Below are 19,645 nucleotides of genomic sequence, written 5' to 3'. Positions count from 1 at the left end.
CTACGACCTAGAGATTCCTTAAAATTCAGGAATTCCTTTTCTTCCAGTTGCATAAAGTATAAGTGGTGCTAAATCTGAATATTTTCTGCAGATTTTACTACAAACTGTTCTTTTTGGTGACAGAACTACTTCATGTTCAACACAGAGTCAGTTGTTGAGTAAAACGGGCTTTGAAATAGAGAGATAATGATCAAGAGGTAAAATTTATTAACAGATTTATGTGCTTTCATTCAGTTTAAAATCTCCATACTTCTCAAGATCAGACAAAATATATTAGCTATGGACAAATGCCAAAAGAAGTACTTAATCTTTAAGAAAGAGATAAAAAGATAAAACTAGTGAGTGATTCAGTGGAAAGATGAGACAAAGGGGGGAAATTACTCCAGTCAAATAATGATACATGTTTCCTTCTTATGCCCTAATCAGGCTGGAGAGGTCCTCTAAAGTTCACTAAACCATTCCTCTTCCTCAGGGAAGGCTCCACTACACCTGAAGGTACACAGACATCTATAGCTGTAGTTGTTTAATCCAACATCACAAGTCTTTTTGTGGACATTGCACAACCCAGGCAAGGAGCTGCACTGCTTCACTGTATTCCTGCATCTGAAATATGGTTCTTTCTTCCTGGAATTAAATTATATTCCACATTTTCAAACCTGGAAACATGAAGAATACAAACATAAAAGACTGCTGAAAAACAAGATGGAGTAATCTGAAAACTGTTCCATCCTCTCTCACAACTCCTCCTTGAAGCCTGACATCTCAAACCTGCTTTAAGCTCCACACAAATCCCATGAGTGTAAGAATGTGCATATACATCTTACACACACTTGCTATGTATGCAGGGTAATATTTTAACATCATGTTTCTTTTGTTCAGACATTAAAAACCAGCAGTGTGTGGTACAGTAAATTTTTTTAACTGTTTCATTTAAATTGGTAGATGCTCTTAATTTCAAACAATTATACCAGCCACAGGAACACAGAACGATTCTTGGCTTGGTAATAGAATTTTTGGAAAGAACATTAGATAATTAGTTTTGGTTCAATGTTTGTTGAATGACTAATAGCCTAACTGATATAAATCATATTACCTGTGGAGTAATGTACTGAAATACAGCTGACACATCAGACCTAGGTCATTCCTTTATCTCACCAGCATTTCACTCATATATAACCACTATCTGTACATTTATTTATACTGAGTTTTTTAAACTGATTCTCACCACTAAGTTCTCATATGTATGAAACAATCAGGGTTTCCATAAGGCTACAGCATCTGATCACCCTTACCTTAAGAGTACAAATCTTAAATGTCACAAAGGATCTCAGCAGCTGCTCAGCTTCTAGGAATTGCAATTCTGGATAAATACTGATTCCTGCAGTATGGAAAATGAAGTGATTGCTGACAGAAAAACATTAATGAAACCTAGGCTGACATTTAAAAAATGCCTGCTTTGGTTGCATGATGGAAGTTAATTCACTTGCAATGATGTTGCATTAATATGCCAGCTTCTACTGAAACTTCCAATCTTCCCCAGACAGCTGCTCAAGAACAGCTTTAACCTGCTGTTAATCTGCTTAATCAATCTCAACAATCTAAACATGCTTCATGCCAGGCCCCTGTGTGGACAGTGAGGTGGACTGAGAACTGGCAGATCCCAGAGAGTCATAATCAGTGGGACAGGGTCTAATTGGGGGCTGTCACTGTGGTGTCCCCCAAGGGTCAATATTGTTTGACTTACTCATCAATGACCTGGATGAAGGGGCAGAAGCCTCCTCAGCAAGTTCCCTGATGACACAAAGCTGTGAGGAGTGGCCAATACCCCAGAGCACCATGCAGCCCTTCAGAAGGACCCAACAGGTTGGAGAGATGGGAAGAGAGGAACAGTGAAATTTAACAAAGACAAATGCAGGGTCCTGCACCAGGGGATGAATAACTCTGGGCACCAGCACAGGCTGGGGCTGACCTGCTGGGATGCAGCTCTGCAGAGAAGGACCTGGGGTGCTGGTGGACAACAAGCTGCCCATGAGCTGGCAGTGCCCTTGTGGCCAAGGCCAGTGGTGTCCTGGGGTGCATTAGGAAGAGCACTGCCAGCAGGTCAAAGGAGGTGTTTTGAAGAGTATCCCAACTTTCTCTGAGGTGAAATAAATGGCATGCTAAGGGCAGTTTGCCTTCTATCTAACAGTACAAAGCATTTTCCTTTAATCATATAGACTTCAACCTAAAAACATGATCAATATTATCCTAATACTTACATTATGAATGCAAGTGCATGAAAAGCAAAACACTGACTTAAACCACTCAGTCAGAAGAATCTCAAAACACAAGAAATACACTCATTTTAAGCTGAAAGTCAACCATTTCAAACTCAATACATCACCACCCTGCAGATCAACCACATTTAGTTTTTACTGCTCTTGACAGCCCACAAAAATCATTGCTGAAATACAGCTGCCTTCAACCATTAAATGCAGCTCTAGATCAAATATAATGGGATTTAGTCCCACCATGAGAAGGAATAAACTCTGCCAAATTCCTGCTCTTAAAATGCCAGCTCTCAGTCCCCAACTCTCCCTGTATCAAAAACAATGGAGGCCAGTTTCCATTGTTAGCCTTTCCACATTCCTACAGCCCCATGTATGATGTGAGCACACCAGAATCACACACAGTTTCTAAGAGATAATACAATGCTCCAGGGGGAAGATGTTGCATTTGGATTTCAAAGTCTTGAATATCACAGGACAACACACTAAAAAGTGGGACATACCCCAAAGCAACCACAACTACACTCATATTTTCTCAGTTTCTAAGGAGAAGTAGTAATGGTACTTACAGCATGGGTGAGGCTGACATTGGAAAACTGAATAGTTCTGTGCTAAATAAAAAGTATGGACAAGGCAGAAATTTGACAGCTAGAGATAAAAAACTAGGTATTGAGAGACTCATCCTTTAGTTGAATGCAAGGGCAGAGGTGATGACTACAATGAAAGTTTTTGAAGGTAAAAATATCAGGTGAAAGGGCCTTTTTAAACTAAAGGCAGCAATACAATTAAAACCAGAATGAATTAAAGCAGGTAAAATTAAGTCAGGGAGAAAAAAATTACCCACGTGGCTTATTTTCCTATCATCTAACAACAAAACAAAACCAAAAAAAATAAGGCTATGAGAAACCAAGGTTTTTACTGAAGTAATTGCAAAGATTCTATAAATACTGTCCAAGAGACATGACCAGATTAATACCTCCCTGGTTTACATAGCAAAACACCTAAGAACCTGCAAGTCTTTTAAAAAGATTAACAGTGACAGGGAGATTCACTGGTTCTTGTTGGATCCAAAGTTCAGGTTTTAGCTAGGAAAAAAGCAATTCATAAAGGCTTTTAAAAAGCAATAAAAAGGATCTTTTAGAATCAAAGGTAAAACTTAATTTATTTGCTAAATAGGGACCTACTTAGGCTCAAGGGTTTTTTTAATTATTTAACTAAACTCTTTATTTGAAGCATAGGAAACTGCTGGCCTTGCCCTAAAGTGCTTGTTATATGAACATGTAGCACTTGACCTATGCTGAACCATGACTGACTTTCCAAAACAGAAACGTGAGGATTTGGATATTTACAAAATCTAAGTTTACAGGACTACCCTCCTTCTGAGCTTCCCCTTTTTACATTGATGTGGCAAGAGAGGTTTCCTTACAGAATGACCCAGAGGAACCCATATCAGGCATTCTCAATTGTCCTCCTGACAACCATCTGTACCATTTGCTACTAAAGGCAACCCAAGAATATACGAATATATATGAAATATATATGAATATATATGAAAAACACAATTGTGTGTCACCCTTCAAGAACCAGAAAAATGTGTTGTGTCCTTGTAAAGATAAGTTTTTAGACAAAATAACTTACCCTTGATTTTTTATCTAAGCAGTCACAAAGATTTCAGAAACTGAAACTCACAGGTCTTAAGTTAAATAAAAGACAGACAGCCTCCTTGTATACATAAATTCTTATATAGAAAACATCCAGGGTTACACAATAACCAGTTGCTGGTGATTTCTGAATAAATACAGTTCACAATGGACCATATTTATAGTGTCCTTTGGTCAGTACTTTCACAAACTTTTCATTAATTAACACAAGGTTTAGGAAGTTCTGGTTTTGTGTTCACCAATAAATACAAATCCATTGGTACTGTGTCCCAATCTGAAAAATCCCCTTTTTCAAATGAAAAATGAGGTTAAAATTTCTTAAAAAAAGAACAGAAATCAGTGAAATAGTCGTCCTCTTCCACGTCTGCTCTTGAGATGACTGGCAGAGCGCCGAAGAGTTTTCCTCTCTTGACGATGTCGTCTCTCAGCTTCCTGCTGTTTCCTTTGCTGTTCTGACTGGAATATTAAAACAAAAATAGACTCAGGTTCCTGTAAATTGACACATCACCTCATTGTCCCAGTATCAATATATCAAGTCAGAATTCCATTAATCATATCTGCAAATGTTACCATTAGTTGCCCCATGCTATCTTGTGTCAGACTGTAGCTGTTAATTCTAGATACCCTTAGGCATTATCATTCCAAGTCTTTCAGAGCCAATGTTTAACATAAAGATATCAAAAAACAGTGAATAATGTATTTCAGATAAAAAAAAACAATGCTTAACACTACACTGCAGAATTTATGTGTAAACACCCTTAAGAACACCGATCCCAATTTGTGGCTACTTAGTATCTACTTTCATTAACTAGTGTTTTCAAGTTTAATCACAGAATCACAGAATAGAATAAACTGATTTGGAAGGGACCCACAGGTATTACTGAATCCAACCCCTGGCCCTGCAGGAGTCTCCCTGGCTAGAATCACTCTATGTGCCCAAGAGTATTGTCCAAATGCTTCTTAAAATCTGTCAGGCTTAATATTGCACAATTTAATTTTAAAAAGACAGAACAATTAGTTAAATTTGCTGAACATACGTTTCCTAAAATGTGTTCTTAGGAGTTCTTGAAAGTGTTTGATATGCTGTATGCAATTCTAGAAAGACTTTCTACATGAAAGTAATTCTAAAATTTCTGCTCCTATGGCACATGATCTATTAATGTTTCTTCTCTTAACCAAAAACATGCTGGAAGATGTTTTGATGTACCATGTAGATGAAATGGCTCTTACAGCCACAAACTACTATTTTCTTTGGAAGACTAAAGTTTGCCTTTAAACTAAGCATAAAATGTAACTTGAACCAGCCAAGCTCAGGCAACTGTCCATGTCAAAAAGCACTCCAGCAATTTGAGCAATTTCAAGCAGCCCAGGATAACTGCATCAATAGCATGACAGAATTACCACTGGGCATGCAGCTGCATTCCCACTGCATCTCATTCTGTAACCAACAGCATTCATATCAGCTCACCTCCCCCAGTCTCACCATTTAGCTGAGCTAGAGGTTTGCTTGCATGGACAGCATTTTGGCTGAGGTGAGATACAACCCAATTTACCAAATGTAGCAATCAGCCCATACTGGTATCAAGGCAGAAAAAGCTAATGGTCTTTAGACTTTGATGAAATTTATGAATTCCCATTTTCTGTGCAAGCACAGCAACAAGATATCCACTATTTGAAAATACAGGTAGCTTCTCTCTGTCTCCAGACCTCTTCTTAAGATCATATAGACAGCTACTCATAGTGTACTGAAACTGAATGACCTTGATCTGCATTAGAAATTTTAAGGTTTGGTGTTTTTGAGTATCTTCCATACTGACCTAGTAGTGTAATTACTTTGGTATTTTGGAAATCCTGCTATTTTGTTAGATCTGTTTGCTATGATAAAGCATATTGAAATTGAAAAATAAGCTGCCACACTGCAGGAACCATATTCAAATTCTCTGAAAACTAAACTGTGAAATATCACTGACAAAGTTTCATAACTGGTTCTGTCAATGCTAGCTGGGCATCAGGAGGTTGCCAACATACCACACCTGCAGGAGCCAAGTCCAGCCTCAGTTCCACTCACTTAGGAGTTGAAGTGACACCAACCCTATGGAAGGACAATTCTCTCCCCTACAAAATCTTTCCACCGACTCCTAAATACACCTGCCCTTTGAGGTATGGCATCACAGAGTGGAAGCTGATGTTTCAACTGATACTAAAACCCCTTTTTGGCTTGCCAACTCCAACTCTTCATCCTCTGAAAAAGATGCCAGGACTGCATACTGTGACTTCCTCCTAGCTCTTCCTCCTTCATTCTTTGGGACTTTAGAAGATGTACATAGGGTCTGTTTCGTTGAGAGAAGACTTGTCTTACTTTCTTGCTCTCTTGATAGGAGAAAATATCCTCCACTGCAGATGCATTATTTTTCTTCAAATTAGATTTTTAAAAATTGTTTTAATGTGTACGTATTTCAATAAAGCAATATCGTTAAATAGTCAGGGAAAATCCATAAACGTTAGAAGCACCATAATTAAAGAAAACCCTTAAAGCTGTATCTTATCTGATGGAATCAAGTAAAAGTGGCATTCCAAACCACTGCTGTCTTCTTCCTGCAAGGTCTGTCTACCTTGTTCCCAAGTATTTCTCAGTAAAAGCTGACAGTTTAGTGTGCACCACCAACTGCAAAAAATCTTGTGGCTTTGCACTTCTTAAGTTAAAGCTACTGTAAAAAATACTGTGCCTTGAAGCCCTGCAAAGCCAATTAAATAAGCTACAAGATACCATCAGTTACAGAGTTGGCAAAATTGCCAGAAAGGTTACCCAACATGGCACTGCAGAGGAATTTGCAACTTAATCCACAGTCACCACATTTTAAATTCCAGGAATATAGGAAACAAAGAGGACATCTGTAAGATCCTCTTAAAAGATTAAAAACGACATCTACAAACAGATAATAAACAGTAAAGTAAGGAAGGTAGAGACAGTCAACAAATCTGCTTTTTTTTTTCCTCAGGCATATCCAATTTGACAATTATATAACCACTTAGCCTTTTTTGTGACAATGTTTTACGAGTGAGAACAGTATTTGACCAGTGGTAAGGAGAAATGTGCTATAGCAAAGATAATTACTTGAGGAAAACCAATTTCAACCAAAATAAATTTTGTCAGGTCAAGTATCAATTCATATGGGTCATCTGCTTTTAAACTGAATCCTATCTTCAGTTTTAAAGCAATTTTCAAGTAAAAAAAAAATCCCTAAGTGTACTGCAGCAATAGCAGATGCACATAAGCATTTATTTAACTGTCCCCATACTACAAAACAATCACCTGCATGCAATCTACAAATTCTTTAGAATGGAAAATCAAAACCCTTGGGAAGGAAATAGTAGCAGTCAACTACACAGTCCGTATGGAATGTGACAACCAGTATATGAGCAGAGCTCATTCCTGTGACCTGTGTTCCATAAGGTCAATAACAAAGGTGGTTTGGAGCTCTGCTTCTATCATGCTGAGACCACTCAACATGCTAAACTGAGAGAAAGCCTGAACTGCAGCACCCTAAATTGCATTTGCATCTGCAGACTGAGATCTGATCAGTGCTGGCACTGAAGTCAGGCACGGCCACAAGCATCTGGTGGTACCTCTGCAAATGACAATTAAAAGATGAAAGCCATTATTTTCCACCAGAACCTAAGACTTTAGAAGTGTTGCCTGAGTTAATACAGGATAAACAGAGAGTACTACCAGAGGCTTTCATTCCCTTGGCAAGAACCTGAAGAGTTGGCAGCTTATAAAGAAATGAAGAGGGACATTTGCTTGACGGTTTTAAGTTCCTGTTCTTTCATGCAAAAACTAAAGTTACTTGTGCATTATCTTAAAAATTATATATATATATATATATATATAGCTCACCTTCTTTAATTTGAATGTTGCCTGTTTGCTGCCTACTGTGGTATCAGACACATTGAGCGTGCCAAGTTTTTCTTCAAGCTTTAAACGATCTTCAAGAGTTTTCCTGCAGAGAAAAATCAACATTAGTCCCTTTTTCTGCCGTGTTTTTACTATAATAAAAGTTGACAACGCAGTCGAAACTAATCTCAATTTCTCTGAAAACCTGAAATGTCATAACTAAAAAAATAAACATTAAAGAAACAGAAAGATAAATTCAATAATTCCCTCCAGATACTGCTTTCATTAAAAGCACTTAAAATTTATGTAAAGTTCATTGTTTTTGCTGCTGAAAAAGTAACATGACTCTAATTGAGAAAGAAATCACACCCTTCTACTGCTATAGTTTTCTATGAAATGTCCAAAAATGTTGGTGATATTAAACTGCACCAATAAAATGTAAGGCTAGATATATTCCATTTCCTTGAAATTTTATATTTCTGAATTGGAAACACTTTTGAGGGCAGGAAGTAAGCTTGACTATACACTGGAATGAATTCATCTCTGAACGAATCACTTCACCAGTCTAAGCAGTTTTCTGAATAAAAGAACAACATAAACAAGAGAATGTGATAAAGACAGACTCTGGGCCCAGCCAGGAAGCATAAGCCTTCAAGCACAGTGCTTATCACTGAGTTTCTGTAAGCAAACTGGTGTAGAGCCTGTCCCTCAGGCACCAAACTCCAATTTCTGTGGTCAAAACTGACAGTTTTCAGTTCTTTCACTGGAAGCTAATGCCCTGCAAAAGCAAGACACATGGATGCGCCCCAGCTGCTCCAGCTTGTGAGCTGGTACTTCATATGATGCTTGCTGACTTCAGTTAAGGTGGGCTGTAAACTGGGACAGCTGAGGAGTGGAAAAACAGCCTCCAGCTCAGGGGGGAGGCAGGCAGGCAGGACAGGGGCTGGCTTCAGCCAGCCTCCCTAAAGGCACCTGTGAGCCTTAGCCTGGCTCACCCTTCTCCTACAATGTAGGTCCTATGAGTTACGTGGCACCCTCTGAGAATATGACACGGCTTGTATGATCAAATTCACTTTGCATGTGCTTAGAAAACATTCTAACTGTAAAAAAAATTAGTTTCTGCAATTTGAGATGCTATTAGTGCCTCATTAGTTCTTTCTGAAGAGGGCCAAGAGACATTTTCTATACAATTTTAAAAGTGGAAAAGAAATCATCATAAAAATAGAGATAATAAATATAAAAAAAATAGCAGCCACCAAAGTCAATGGTATTTACTGTGCATGAAGAACTCATGGCTGTGGCCTATACATGAAGTCTCTGAAGTCCACTGAATTTTGGTTAATGAGCCATTTTATGTAACAAAGACTTTTCAGATTAACAATGAAAAATTACTGTCAAGAACTACTTTATTTCTCATGACTAGGTACTTTGTATTTTTTTCTGTAGTATATTTTTCATTGAGTACATTTAAAAACTTGTTCCATCTGTGTGAATCGGAAAGACAAGCTAAGCCTTAGAGCTAACTGTGGCAGAAGATCAGTCACCAACATTGTGGTGGGATTTCTACATTCAAGTGAAGTCCCATTTTTCTCCCCTTTGAAAGTGAACTGGAGAAATATGGCTACTACCCAGCAATTATTTAGCATGACTGCCTAGACACTGCTTCAGTCAGGAGAAAAAATTAAAGTGAGTAGATACTAGCAACATGCTGTGGGGTAGTAATCTTACTGAAAAAACACAGGTATGGCTCTATTTATCTGAAAATGTGCAGACCTCAAATGACAGTGAATGGTACATACTGATACCCAAACAACAGCTGGTTTTTTTGTTTTGGCTGGGTTTTTTTACATCTTTCTCAACAAATTAATTCAAGGGATATGTTCACAGAGCTATGAGAAGCAAATTCCCTTACCCTAACGTAAAAACCAAACAAAAAAATTACCCATGTAATTTTTTTTCCCCTCATTATAAAAGACAGTTTTTCAGGACTTTTCCTGCTGTAAAACAGGAATATCTCTTCAGAAATACTAACTATATTTTTGTTGGCTTTCTTGGCCACCTCTGAAGATATATACCTTAACTGTCATACTTCTTATAAAATATGACTACTATAGTTTTTGATTTTGACATGTTTTAACTTCAGTACCATACTCTTTAAAGGGATATCAAGTAAATCAAAAGATCTCTTAGAACACAGATAAAAATCCTTTCTTTTTATGGTTTCCTTTCAAGTTACTAGGTAGGAAACTTATGTTGCAGGGAAAGAAAGCAAGGATTTGCAGGTTTGTTGTGCAAGTGTAAGAGTACAAAAAGGGAAAATTAAACATAGATGGATTTGAGACAGGGTGTTTTACAGAACCAAATTTTGCAGCTTCCCTGCACAGAGAAATGTGTAGACTGTTGGTCTAGAAAGAAATTTATAGTACGCACCACTGCTTTAAAAGTTGGGCTTGGAGCCATGCTGAGTCAGGAACATGTCAAAAGAAACACCCAGTTTTATATAAGTCATAAACTGTTTCCTCAGGTAGAACATTATATGATTAGAGAAAAAAAGAACATCTAGCCATTAAATGCATAGTGAAGGTATTAAGGTACTTAATTATATTGGTCACAGACCATCATTCTGTAACTTGGATATATCAAATCAAAGACAAACATGCCAGCCTCACCAGATTGTACATGCCACTACAGTCTTTCCAGTTTTCAATATGCTACTTGAATTAATTACTTTTATGCTGACTACTTATCACTGAATAAGGCCAGCACTAAACATATTTATTTTCTTCACAGAATTCTAATATGTAAAAATGCTTATTTAACCAAACAAGTTAGCTCACAACACAAGCTAAATCATTATGACTACAAAATCATATCAGATATGCATTATATGGAACAGATAATGCAACAGCTGTTGATTTTTAATTTTTTTCTAAGAATCTGAGGAACACCAAACTCCATACTGAGAACAATGCTTGGATGAACACAAAGTGATCAGCGAGTATAGAGCTAATTGCTTAAACAAAGCTAAAAAAACCTCATGTAAGTCAACTCAATGACAGCAACTCAGAAAACAAAGAAGTGATGCTACCACATTCATTTTTTTGGTCATCCTATTCTGTCCTCAAATTCCTCTTTTTTTTTTAACATTTTATGTGATATCCTATCTGTGCATCTACCAGAAAGGGGATCTATTAGCAGCAAATCTTAGGACAGATTCTCTCATTTCTTAACAAGCACTCTGTTAGAAGTCTTTGGATGGTGTATGTCATCACACATTCCTTCATCTACAGGACAGGTCTGTGGTATTTGTTATTGCTTTTCCTGGGGTGAAGAAATTATTTTTCTCCCTCAAATCCTTTTAGATATTCACATGAAAAGCATCCAGCCTGTTAACCTCATACTGACATTGGTGGAGAAATATAACCAGTCCACAAGACCATCACTGTTACGTGTGAGAACTGCACTTCACCAACACTGAATAATGGATCCCCCAATCTGACTCAGTAGTATCTTGCTCATTTCATTTGTGTTGTGTTTCTGTCCTACTTGTGCATTTGTTTATCTATAAAACAAAGCTTTCAGCAACCATGTCACTTTAAGTTATACCCTTGGATCACCAAATGTAGCTTTACTAGCAAGTAAACAAGCTACTTTACTAGCTACTAACAAGCTTCCAAGCCAAAACATCGTGGACATGCACTGTAGGGAAATACTTGAGAATCATCCACCCCCACCTATTAAAATAGAACATTAGTCTTACTTCATTAATTTCTGTTTTTTGGCAGAGTCTTTGAAGCTTCTGAATTCCTCTCCTTCTTTAATCTCAAAAAACTGAGGTTTCAGTAATGTTTGCTGATCCTCCTTGAGCCTTTCCTGCCGCTTTAGTTTTTCCTCTTGGCGTAAAAGCTTGCGCTGTTTCCTGACCTCTTCAACCCAGCCTTTTTCATCATCTGAACTCTCAGAACTTTCTGCATCACTTGCTTTTCCTTCTGGTTCTTCCTCTTCTTCCTGCAGACAAAAATAGTATAAAGTAAGAAATCATCAACTAATTTTCTTTCCAAATCATTCCTGCAGAGTATGTGACAGCTTTTAGATAGATACAGCTGAAGAGAACTACAATTTTTGAACAAAAGCAGTAACAGCAAATGAAGCTTAAAAGTATATTACAAGGTTGTTACCATCTACATATTTTATGATTTTCAAACTTGTGCTTGTGCAAAAACGATATTACATCAAAAAAGTTGATTAACATTATAAATTACACTTAATTATTGTAGCTAATAAGACATTCTTGCATTGCCTCCATCTTTCTGGAGTGAGAAGTCTGAAAGCTTGAAACAGAGGAAAAAAAAAGCTTACGGAGTTTTCTTAATCCAAATGGAAAATATTTTACCTCTCCCTGTGCTTCCAGTTGTTCTAAGATCTTTAGCTTCCTCTTTCTTTTCTCACTTATTTTAGAAACAAGTGGGTTAAGTAGCCTAAATTCTTCACTCTGCTCATCCACCTGGAAATCTGGATTCTCAAACATGACCTTAAAACGATCATCTTTGAGGAGGCTGGGCAGATTCTGGAACAGAAGCAAAGCATAAGCAAGTTAAACAATTCTGAAATAGACATTAACAAAATAAGTAACACTTTCTCTTAATTAAACAAAATTAATAACCAGTATATGAAATGCCAGTTGCTCTATCCTTCCAGGTTAAATAAAAATCAAGATTTATGCTCACTGTATTTTTACAATGATTGTTTTAAGCTACCTGTAAGCAAGAGTTTTTTTTAATGCACAGTACAGACACTTTAAATACCCAATTACTAATATTTTCAAATAAATGTTTCTCATACATTCAGCCAGCTAGTCTGGAGACATGTTGATATCTACTGACTAATCAGCAGTACCTCCAAGGCAAATATACTGCCTGATGGGGATGTGCCTACAACATGTAAAACAAATTATAAGGGTACATGTCTTTACGCAATGCTACTATTATTTTACTGTAAATACTTCAGAGGAAATGTTATACAGATTGTAACACTTTTTCTTCACTACTTTCACACACAGAATGGAAAAGGCAGATTAAATTCATGTCAAAGTAAAATGAACTCAGTGTAAATTATGCTACTGGTGAATTCAGAACAGTTCAAGCTACTAATTCATCATATGAGAAGACCAGTTATCATTTTAAAATCATTGCATGCATAGCTTTTTATTAGAAGATGCTTATTTTTTAACATTGCTCAACTTATACCAGCACATTAATCCCACTACTGCATTAGGTTTTTATCGTTACTGAAGAAAAGGAGGGTGGAACAAAGGATACAGAAAACAAGAAGAGTAAATTTCAAACACAAAAATGACACAAATGTGGAACTTTCAACCACAGCCAAAAAGTAAATCCCAAAGCCTAAAATAAACTGCTTGTAATAGGACTCTAATACTCTTTCAGAAAAATAACCTGAATGTACATTTTTATATACATTTTTATTTAGTTCTCAATCCAGTCTACAATCTCCATGTACTCCAAGAAAAAAGCTGTCCCCAGCTATTGAACTCTCATTTTCATTGTACTATTTGCTTAAGTTTGCATTTAAGTTTCACCACCACTTATCTTTTTAGTAGTTCATCCTTCCTACAAACCTTAACACACAAGATTTCATTATTTATCACATGCAGTTGGTGTCTGCCTTTTATGATTGATATATTCCTGTGAGAATGAGCACCTATTAAGTGCTACCTATACAAAGCCTCCTCTCCCATTAGATATTAAACATTCACCCATTTCTTCATTTAAAACTTCTCTTAGCAGAGAAATGGATTACTTTTAACATCTAGAAGAACTCCTGTTGCATAAAAGCAATTTGTTTGAGCTATTCTATAAAATATATTCAATTGTATGCACAAAAAAAGGCAATTGGAGCTTAAATTTTATAGACAACATCTATCCTGTCTCCACCAAAATACCAAAACAAATGTAAACAACGAGTCTTGTTTTAACAGCTGTGATATTAAGGCTGCATTAACCAGCCTCTAGAGTCCTATGAAACCTGTATTACCTTCACAGTATTTCATCATTTTTAGCTTCAAGCTACTATATAGTCTTTTTTTGTGCTGCAGCTACAGTCAAATCCATCTTAAAGCCACCTACCAGAATAAGTTATTTATAAGAAACAGAAACAATGGTATTTTGAATCTGTTTGGCCAAACAGCAACAACAAAAAAATAAAGAATCCGTAATCATTGCGAGTTCTGTGCTCCCAGCTAGAGAATTCACCAAAACAAGAGCTCACCTTTTGTTTTCTTTTTTTACTGAACTGTTGCTCTTCTCCTTCTTCTTCAATTAGTTTGAGTGCAAGTTCTTTATTAACTTTTGGGAGTTTCTAAAAAGAGGAAAACAATTAATAAATTAGCCTTTTACACATGCAACCTACATGGCTTATGTTCTTACAACTATTGCAGAAAAGCTCCTTAACTGGTTCCAAATATCTCTAGATACCAGTAAAGCAACTGCACTTCGAGAAGAATTAAGAACTTATGTATTATTTTTAACTTCTAATGTATCAGGTTTAGAACTTCAAAAGCAACTCTTTTTCCTTTTATATTGAACAGGTCCAATCTACAAAGTTACTATTTATAAACACAATACAATTTTCATGTATTTCTTTCCAGAGTATCATGTCTAAATGCCTTAAGTAATTTAATGACAGAAGTAGAAAATGCAAAGTTTTACCAGTGTATTATCTGCTCAAGTGGCAAAAGAGATGAGAGTTGCATTTTCAGTTTGGTACCAGCCTTTCAAAATCACATGTATGGGAATGTTATGTTTCCATTCAAGAAGTTCTATAAATTCTTTGTGTGTCCAATAATAAACATAATCAAACTCTAAGTCACTACATCTCTAAGATACACTTAGGAAAATATTACTCTTTATGAATAGTTTTCCCCAAAGTATGCTATTTGTTTCTAGGATTCACCTTCAGTTGAACTCTCTGTGCACGTGTTTCTTCTATCTTCTGCCTTATTTTCTCTCTTCTATATTCTTCATAGGCAAAGGGGTTAGCCATCATTTTTGCCTTTGAACAAGCAGAAGGAAGTAAAAAGAAAATACCATTAATACAGGACACAGCCCATTACCTGGATGGAAAAAAACCCAGCCACAACAAAAACAAACAAACACAAAAAGACAGTGAAAACCCCCAGCACATTTATTTTATTGTTGAAATAAAAACTGGTGAGATTCAGCCTTATTTACCTTATGATAAAGTCTTATGTCCATGAAGAAGCCATGCATATATGCTCTGAGCAATGATGATCCAATGAGATGAGCAAGGCCTAGGGAAAAAGTTCCAGAGAATTTCGAAGAGCTTTTACATAAAAAGAACTCTATTCCAAGCCAGTCAGTTCACTTCCTTAAGACAAAGAACTGCCAGTGCAAAACATCAATCTAACAGTCACAATCATGGCATCAAGACTAAGTAGAACTGGGAATAAAAATCACTCTGGCAAGCAAAAAATTTTAAGCTTCTTCAGAGCAACCAAATCCATGTTTCTTGTCATAATACACGTTACTGAGCATGTTTTTAAAAGGCCCACATGCACCATGCTCTATAGAAGTTCACAAAGAATTCCAGAGGATTTTTTCGAAGTCATAGTCCCCATTTTTTAGTGTGATAGAGAGATCATTTTAATTAAAGAGGCTTGTCTTGGGTCAAACCCAACACTCACAGTCAGAGGTAAATTAAGTAAACTGGAGCAAAACATCGATCAAACCACATAACAGACAAAAAAAGGACTAACTGCCTCAGGAGGTTGCTTACCTTCTCTGCTATATAATTTTCAGTGTTCCAATTTCTTGAAACTATTAGTCCTAGAATGATTTGCATTTTCTGAAACTTGCTACATTTAATTAGGGCAGCCTTTGGCTGTGAGTTCCAAATTCTATTTTGAGCACCTCAAAAATATTTTGAAAACTAAACCAACTTCTCTTCCTATCCATGTGGCATATGAAAGCACACATAGCAGATTCCCAGAGGTATTATATTAGCAAATATCAATCACATTCTTGGGATAAAAATATGCAAAACACAAGTGTCTAGTGTTGAATTGGTTGGGAATCAAAGAACTTAGAGCCATCAGTCTGGAATATTAATAACAAAGAAAACAAGAGGAAACTACCATCAGTGAATTTATAACAGTCTTCATACATCACACTGAAATTACAAAAATCAGATATGTAAATGTTTAAAAACTGAACAAAGAAGTAGCCAAAGAGCATATAAAACTGTTTTACCTAAATTTTCAAGGTCTTTTCTGGTAACAAATTTGTAATCATCATAAACAGTGCTTTCTGGATTCTCTTCCAGTTCTTCAGTCAAGTTGTCCAAGAAGGAACACCATTTTGGGGCAGGTCCTAAAACCTGTGGATATTATGGAAAGTTGTAACATTGCATTTTCTTACCAAAAAAGCCTACAGTTAGGCTCTTGGCTACTGTGCTGTAATGGAACAGCAAATTAATCCCACAGCACTTAGAGAACACAATTAAACCTATTGCTTGCTTTACCAACAAAGAGTACTATAGATTATGTAAATGTTGTTTTAATTTAGGTCATTTGAGACCAGCCAGTCTGGAGGTTTCAAGTTTAACTGTTTCAAGTGGTCCCAGTCTGATTAATTTACTAAAAGCTTAGAGCCAAACATTATAGAAGAAAGTACAAACTAACAGCACTAGATAGCAACTAATTTGCAAAGTGCTTCTAGATCTTGAATTCATTAGGTTCACTACGCAATCATGTTAAATCCTACTCTGACCTATTTATTTTAAATATAACACCACAGATACATTTCATGTATTTATTCAGGAATAAACACATACTGTATGAACAGATAACAGGAAATACTAAAAATACTTGCACATTTCCATGATGAGGCAAAGGATTCGTTTGTACAATATTAGGTAGTACTATCAATGTATTTTTCCATATAAGCTTCCTCCAATTTCCCAAGTTAAAAATCAGCTCCCTTTACTTTTCCCTCCTGCTGTTCTGATAGAAATTCCTTTCCATTTTGACTCATGCAGTCACACTCAGCTGTTCCAGCAGTCTACTATTTTAGTAGGTGAGTTAGCAGCATGGAAAAATCTAACACTGCATTTCTCTCTCTAGTGTAAATGAGCTGATGTTTTAGAATGTTAAGTGACCAGTTAAATCCTATAGTTGGACTTTTAATGAGGTTTCTGATTTGTTTGCTAAAAATTGATGCTAAAAACTCTGCAGTCAATCATAGGAATGCTTGTGATACAACAACAACATTTTAAGATCCTATTTAATTATGGAAACAACTAGAAGTGATTTTATTTATTTAACATATAGTTTGTTTTAAAGTGATTGTGTGATAACTGCATGAGACAATGCTGTTCATTTAAGAAGTGTCTTTCTTCTAACTCTGAAGTCCTCTTTTGAAGACTATACACAAAAAACCTGTAAAATTGTGTTCTAGACCATAACATTCTATCAAACACATTCTTGTGTGTAACACTCCAGAGAATAATATTTTATTCTAGACCACTATTGTCTTTGTATTAAATATGATTTATCTTCCTAAGATCACAGTTCTAGCTGAGAACCATAACGTGCCAAATGAAAAAGGGCATTTTTTTTACCATGCTGCATATTTCATTCCAATTACCAAGAGCTTCCAAGGAAATTCCCAAGATGTTACTAACAAGAAACATTTTTCCTACTTAATTAACCAAAATCCCCATGTCTGCACCAGAAATAAATGACATATATAACATTCAGATTGACTTCTTGCCAACATTTCAAAAGCTTTTGTCTCCATCCAGATTTTAATTTTTTATATTATTTCCTCCAAACCCACTTATTAAATGCCAAGCTTTTCTATTAAAAAGAAGCAGTCTAGATCTATTAAAAGTCTTCATGCCACTTAAGGAATCAGTTTTCTGTCCCTCGTTACCAGACCATCAAAAAACATGACTGGTGTGGAAGAAACTTAAGTTTACCTAGATAACTTTGTTTCATATGAAGCAGTTTGTCCTTATTAAAAAAACTCCCAAGCTGCTTACTAACTAAACAAAACTTCTCTTGTAATAAAGTTTAAGGACAACATTCTCACCTATACTCAACACCTGATACTGAGAGTAAAACTCTTCATGGGTCATAATCTGTGCCATGAAACACATAAGTCAAAAAACCTGATTATTCACAATAATCTGTGGAGTGAGCTAGATGATCAGATCTTAGAAAACAAAGTCAGGGAAATGAGATACTGGAAAAAAGAAGTGGCAGAATACCAGGAAAAAATAGAAAGTCCAACCATTATTCAAATTTCACATGTTAACTGACAGAAAGGAAAACCCTACAGAGATATCTGTGTATGTTTTATTACCTTATTTCCCCTTCTCCCACCCCACTGAAACCACTTATTCTACCTATTCTACGACACTTTAAGAGCTCTGCTTTGTGCATTAAAGTGAAACACTTTTCAAAGCTTAGGAAGAAATTCAAAAATAGAAAAGGCAAACAATATCAGCCACAAGAACATAATCAAGACATGCCCTTCTGCTGCAAGAGTAAACCTTCACAGAATTTACCTGCTACTGCATTTTTAACTCCAGAATTTAATGCTCCACTGTCAAGCAACAGCACCCCAGGATGATGATAAGAGCACTCCAGAATGCCAGGCTCCAAGAATCCACCATTCCAGGTGGATGCCCAGGTACAAACAACGATTGACAGGGCTGGTCTGCACTGTAGATCCAGGGACAAGGCAGGACAAGTGAAACTGGCCTGTCTACCCCAGTTCATGACTTTCCATATAGTGGCCACATTGCAACACAAGTGGGAACCCCTGGGACCCCTTAGAGCTGCTGTCATCCAGCACTGGCACCACCTCAGCCTTGTCTGCAGTCCCTGTTAGAGCCATCACAAAACAAAGCCGTGGAGTTTGTGTAGGTCAATTAATACACTGCCAGTTTGGAGTGGAAAGGTATGAATCCACCACATCTCACAGAGAAAAACACACTGAAATTCACAGCATAAATGAGAAAATGTTAAGAGGTAGGTAACTGCATGCAACTTAAGTGACAGGTAAGAACAGACATTACTGTGCTACCTAATATCAAATTTTTCTTATATACATTAGAATATTTCTTCACTTTACACAGAGAAGACACAAAATATGAGTGGTCTAGCACCCAACTGAGCAGAGACAAGTCTGAGACCAAACTGACCAAGAAATAGAAAAATGTTCACAGAAAAATATTTTTTTAATATTGTAAAATAACTTCAAAAATCACAGCTCTTTGTCCTCTATTTTACAAGATGTTTGACTTCGTAGTCTTGTGGCACCACAAGTCTTGCATGTATAACAACAGTTCTTATGGCCATGCCTAATTCCTGAGCACTTCTGTAGAAAATATAATCCTGTCATTGGTCTGTAATTCTCCTAAAATTAATGCACCCTAGGATAGATGTTATTCCCAGCCCAAAACAGATGTTCCATATCTTGAATTTGGAACACCAGACAGCACTTGTACACTTTTAAACACCACTCAATAGTTTGACAGTCAGCTCTGCAGAGTCCTGAGAGCAAAAAAACCCTGTCCTAATCCTAACTAGTATTAAACATACTCAACAATTTAAAAGGAGCCCAGGATGTGTAGAAGCTCCCACAGGCAGATGTCAAGAGATTTAAATTAAACTACAATGAATGCACATCTGATGAGTGTTGTTAAGAACCTGTTTGAAGGTTTCTGAGACCAATTCTACAGGAGTGACTGAACAGTTGCTCTTTACTTCTCAGGGAGTA

General features: G+C 36.5%; 1 protein-coding gene across 1 annotated transcript in view; it reads right to left on the bottom strand.

Annotated features, from left to right (window-relative positions):
* Positions 1-3,990: 3,990 nt before the first annotated feature.
* The window catches only part of NOL10 (nucleolar protein 10), a 46,617-nt gene continuing 30,962 nt past the window's right edge, over positions 3,991-19,645 (bottom strand). Inside the window, exons 14-21 of the mRNA XM_056487858.1 lie at positions 16,109-16,235; positions 15,071-15,150; positions 14,793-14,891; positions 14,109-14,198; positions 12,217-12,390; positions 11,584-11,831; positions 7,827-7,929; positions 3,991-4,384 (exon numbers count right to left, since the gene is read on the bottom strand). Of these exons, the coding sequence (XP_056343833.1) occupies positions 4,265-4,384; positions 7,827-7,929; positions 11,584-11,831; positions 12,217-12,390; positions 14,109-14,198; positions 14,793-14,891; positions 15,071-15,150; positions 16,109-16,235 (1,041 nt within the window). The 3' untranslated portion in view covers positions 3,991-4,264. The remainder of the gene's footprint in view (positions 4,385-7,826; positions 7,930-11,583; positions 11,832-12,216; positions 12,391-14,108; positions 14,199-14,792; positions 14,892-15,070; positions 15,151-16,108; positions 16,236-19,645) is intronic.

This window comes from Oenanthe melanoleuca, chromosome 3, assembly GCF_029582105.1.
Source record: "Oenanthe melanoleuca isolate GR-GAL-2019-014 chromosome 3, OMel1.0, whole genome shotgun sequence".
NCBI classification, from domain to species: Eukaryota; Metazoa; Chordata; class Aves; order Passeriformes; family Muscicapidae; genus Oenanthe; species Oenanthe melanoleuca.
The sequence above is the reverse complement of the archived record's forward strand: the minus strand, read 5'-3'. Positions and strand labels throughout refer to the sequence as shown.